The sequence below is a fragment of the Cynara cardunculus genome, assembly GCF_001531365.2.
Source record: "Cynara cardunculus var. scolymus isolate 2C chromosome LG 4, CcrdV1, whole genome shotgun sequence".
NCBI lineage: Eukaryota > Viridiplantae > Streptophyta > Magnoliopsida > Asterales > Asteraceae > Cynara > Cynara cardunculus.
The window spans coordinates 13,115,161-13,120,027 of NC_037531.1; the positions used below are offsets into that span (position 1 = coordinate 13,115,161).

A 4,867-nucleotide genomic window follows, 5' to 3' on the forward strand; every position below is an offset into this window, starting at 1 on the left:
TATCTATGATTAACACCCTCCACAATAAAAATGATTAATCAACCTCTCATAATTACAAAAAAATGAACAAAATGAAAAATTATGATTGGTTGAATGCGGTTTACACGGTTTGTACAAATTGAGTGGTTTGCATTTGATCGCTCTCCTATATATATATATATATATATATATATATATATATATGAGCGTTCAAATAAAAATCACTCAATTTGTACAAACGGTGAAAACCACATTCAACCAATAATAATTTTTCATTTTGTTCATTTTTTTTTGTAATTATGAGAGGTTGATTAACCATTTTTATTGTGGAGGGTGTTAATCATGGATATTATCGTCTTCATTATTTTAATTTTAGAGAAATACATGAAACAATTTCATTAAATATTATATAAAACAATTTCATAACTATATATAAAACAAATTCATCAAAAAAAAGTATTATATGAAATAATTTCACAAGATTAAACAATTTCATGAAAAAATTTCATAAGATTAAACAATGAAATCGACGTATAAGGGTGGTTTGTACGGTTTGTACAAATGAAAGTGATTTTCATTTGATCGCTCATCTCTCTCTCTCTCTCTCTTTATATATATTAGAAGGGTACTCGTGCAATGTATCGAGACACATCTTGATTTCAGTATTTCATTTATTCCTTTTTTATGTCGATATAAAACGGTTTTATGTGGTTTTGAGAAAACGATAATTTATTTATTTTTGAATAACATATAAATTAAAAAATATAATAAATTTATGAAAAAAATATATATCGATATCAGTATCAAACTAATTTTTTTAAAAATTCCGTGTATTTTGGTGTAATTTTTTTAATTCAAAATTTTTAATTATAATTTAATTTATGTTTAATAATATAATTTTTATAAAGATAATAATTAATTATTTTGTTAGAATTTAATAATTATCTTAATTATATTTTAAATTTTTTATATTTAAAATGAGATGTTTATCTTGGATTTAATTATGTTTATCTGCAGTTAGTTACACAAATTCAGATATATGGAGCTTTAATTAGTTATACTTATGCACAATCTATTTGTAATCTTGAGTTTTAAGTATATAATATGCATTAATAAACAATACTTTACGTATAAAAAATGGTTTTTAAGAGTTTTTGTCAAATGTTTTATTATATAGTATAGATATATAATATATCATTCTATATACCTAGCTACCTTCGTTTTTGTCTACTAATTTTTTTGAACATTTCAAAACTTATATATATATATATATATATATATATATATATATACTCGGGATCTGAAAGAATTGAATCGATATCCCGCCAAGGAAGAACTGTACCTGTTTAAAGCATCTCGCAAAGGAAGATAAGGTTTGTATTCTTAGTGGTGTTTCAAGCCCTTTATTTTTTGATACCTTTAGTTTTGTTTTATAGAAAGTGATTTGATTAAAACCGAAAGTTAATTGATGAAACAGATGCATCACTTGTCATGCATGCAACTCCAGAAAATTATCGACAAGATCACAACCATATTTACAGCCATTGAATCTGCTCGACCACGAGGCGACTCAGGAATACTGGCGTTGTGCTCGTTACGCCAATGCATGGAAAAGGGCAAGTTGCTTCTTCGTCATTGTTCCGAATCCAGCAAATTTTATCTGGTATATATAAACGTGTCCTAATCGTGTTTCTTGATTGCATAATTCTTTATCTGAAAAAGTGTCATGTAGGACTCTAACACATCCTTCCAACAAAGGACGGAAAGGCAAAGATGTCTTAAATGGTAGATCTTGACTCTGATACCATGTTAGAATATGTGAAACCTCATTAGCTTTACTTTTTCAAAATAGCCCTTGAGGAAACAACCGAAGGAATATATTAAAGAGAAAGTGTCCGAGTCAATCTTATGTAAACATATTCAATAACACATGATCAACAAACTCTTTTTCAGGCAATCAATGGAGAGAGAATTATACGGAGGTGCGAAAGGATTCGGTATTCTTTGGAAGTATGTTTGAACCAGCTTCAAGACATGGTCGAACCCAAATTGGCTACTCAGGTTCATTCTTCACCATGCCATCGCTTTTGCATCTATTTTAACGAGTATTGCTTCTTTTTATGTTGGAGTCTCGTGTTGATTAGACTTGGACCGTTTCTACAAAATTTGGGTGTTATTGCAGATATCAAATATCGTTGATTATATCAAAACCGTGGTTTTTACTATGGATTGTTCGGACAAAGAAGCAAGAAAAGCGTTATTGAGTTTACTCCAACAGGATAGAGAAGCATCAAGTTTCACTGATCTTGAAGAACTCAAAGCTTTCAAGTTTGCAGCTTTTAGGCTACAGGTGACATCCCCGATCGCTCTCTTGATCGAAAAACAATCCATAAAAGATCTTCTAAGCAAGATTCGGGATACCGATCCTGCGGCAAAGAAAATCTTGAACTATTTGTTATATCTCGTGAAGAAATATGGAGAATCAATGGAAGGACAAGAACCCATAACCATTTCTAATTACGAATCAAATGAACATTCTAAAGGTGATGATGAAGTTTCGATCCAATCTTCAGATACGAATAGTGTAGATTATGTTACGGATTCCAGCACTGAATATGGATCTAGCAAGATTATTCATAATGAATCTGAGAGATTTAAGTCTCGAGATACTGTTACAGACGATGGAACGAACTTGTTTGTTCTTGAAAAGCTTTCGGTTCTTCCATGGGCGTTCAGATGTAAGGTGGTGGAAGATGTGATCAACGAGTTGAAGGACGACGATGAATCTCGAAGTTCCATCTCTACCAGTTACATCAAACCAGTTTTTAAGTTTCTGAAAGTGGCTCATCGATTATGCGATTCAAGAGCGAAAAGAAATGGAGCAAAGCTGCTTTTGATGTTGTTGACTGAATGCAGGTAAGACGACTCCTTTAATGCTTCATATGCTTGTTTTATTGATTACATCTCAACAAAATCAGTTTTTATTTAGCAAAAAAAAGTCAAAAATACCTGGAGGTCCCAGGTTCAAATCCAAGGAGGAATAAAAATCCCCTTGTGGCCACGGAGGTTTAAATGCGGCGACTCCGGATTATCTGCAAAGTAGATGATCGCCCTGGAATTAGTCGGCTCGCATAACGGGTTGAATATCCAGGTTCATTAAAAAAAGTCTTTATTGGACAAAAAATTGTTTTCTCTGTAAATGTGTTATAATAAGACGTGAAGACGTATTGGACATCTTAACAAATTTTTTAGAGAACTTTTGAATAAAGTTTCCTATTAGGTTTTTCTATTCCGACACTTTCCAAAAGTGTCTTGATTATGAAAATATTGTTCTTAAGATACTTTCATAAATAATGTTATAAAATACTAATGGAACGTTTTTAGGCATATTTTATTTCTTATAAGACCGATTTTGTTGTAATGAAAGCTTCTACCGAATACCGATCATATTTTTCTTGACTTGATACAGAAACGAAGTCCCATCTTTACCAAAGGAGGCAATGCATTACTTGTATTTATTTCTAGATTCAGAAATTATAGAAGAAGCCTTACCAATATTAGAGCTTCTCTCATGCCACCAACAGTACAGTTCCGAAATCGTCTCATCTGGAGTACCATCGTTCCTTCTGCAACTTATCAAAAACTCAAACAGGGAACACCATAATTTTGCCTTAAGAATTCTTTGTAATCTTTCTGCTCACACTGATCTTGGAGACCACCTTGTATGCCTCGGATTCATCCAACATCTTGTGCCATTTCTCGACGATCGTATGCTGTCTGCCTATTGTGTCAAAATCTTCAGGAATTTGTGCACAATTGAGGAGGTAGCTGCTCAATTAATCAAAGATGAAAATTGTATTGAATCCATTGGAGAGATTCTTGATCAAGGAGATAAAGATGAAGAACAAGATAACGCACTTCATATTTTACTGTGTTTATGTCATCAACATGAACAACTACGGGAAGTTTTGATGCAAGAAAGCATTGTTTCTTCTTTGGTGGATATATCGCAAAATGGGAGTTCTGGAGGGAAGTTGATTTCAATGAAATTGCTGCAGTTCCTAAATAATGATCAAGAATGTTTTATTGCGGACGTCCGTCAGAACACAAATATTTAACCTGAAGAGTAGTTGCAGCTTCTCTCCACAGACATTGGCGTGTCTTATTATTTTTGTATATTTTAATTGATGTTAATTATTATCTAAAGACTAATTTGATGTGAAATTGGCCTCAATTTGATGACTTGACGTTGGTGTGACAAAAAAAATGTAGGAGATACTTCGTTGATGAGTCCGCCGAATAATCTAATTAATTCGTAATTATCTATTTATTTTGTTTTGTTTTGTTAAATATAGTTAATTAATTGAGTTTATTTATTGTTTTAGTTTGATTTTTATCTAATGAAAGTACTTTAGTGAACATAATTTTTATGGTGATTTATTTATTAAATAATGTAGATGTTCATGTTTTCTACATAAAAATAACATCTTATACGATAATTATTAATTTGTATATAACTGAAAAAAATAAAGTAACTTATATAAAAATTCATTTATAAACACTATAATAAAATTGGGTTTATAGAACGTCCCCCGTCTCAAAGCGTCCCAATAGACCGCTTTATCTATACTATATTATAAAACATTTGACTAAAACTCTTAAAAACTCTTAAAACTCTTAAAAACTCTTAAAACTTTTTAAAACTTTTAAACCCGTTCATCCCTATCAGATTTCATCACATATCTGAATTCGTGTAACTAACTKTAGATAAACACAATCAAATACAGGATAAACATCTCATTTTAAATATAAAAAAGATCTAAAATATAATTAGTATAATCATTAAATTCTAACAGAATACTTAATTATTATCTTTATAAAATTTATA

The 4,867-nt window shown here is 30.7% G+C and overlaps 1 protein-coding gene across 1 annotated transcript; it reads left to right on the forward strand.

The window, feature by feature from the left end:
- The first annotated feature begins 1,456 nt into the window (after positions 1–1,456).
- LOC112511815 (U-box domain-containing protein 5-like) lies at positions 1,457–4,124 on the forward strand. The gene is made up of 4 exons (XM_025117601.1): positions 1,457–1,642; positions 1,933–2,040; positions 2,162–2,895; positions 3,449–4,124. Exons 1-4 carry the CDS (start codon positions 1,457–1,459, stop codon positions 4,095–4,097), a joined length of 1,677 nt encoding a protein of 558 aa, XP_024973369.1. The 3' UTR covers positions 4,098–4,124.
- The last annotated feature ends 743 nt before the right edge of the window (positions 4,125–4,867 follow it).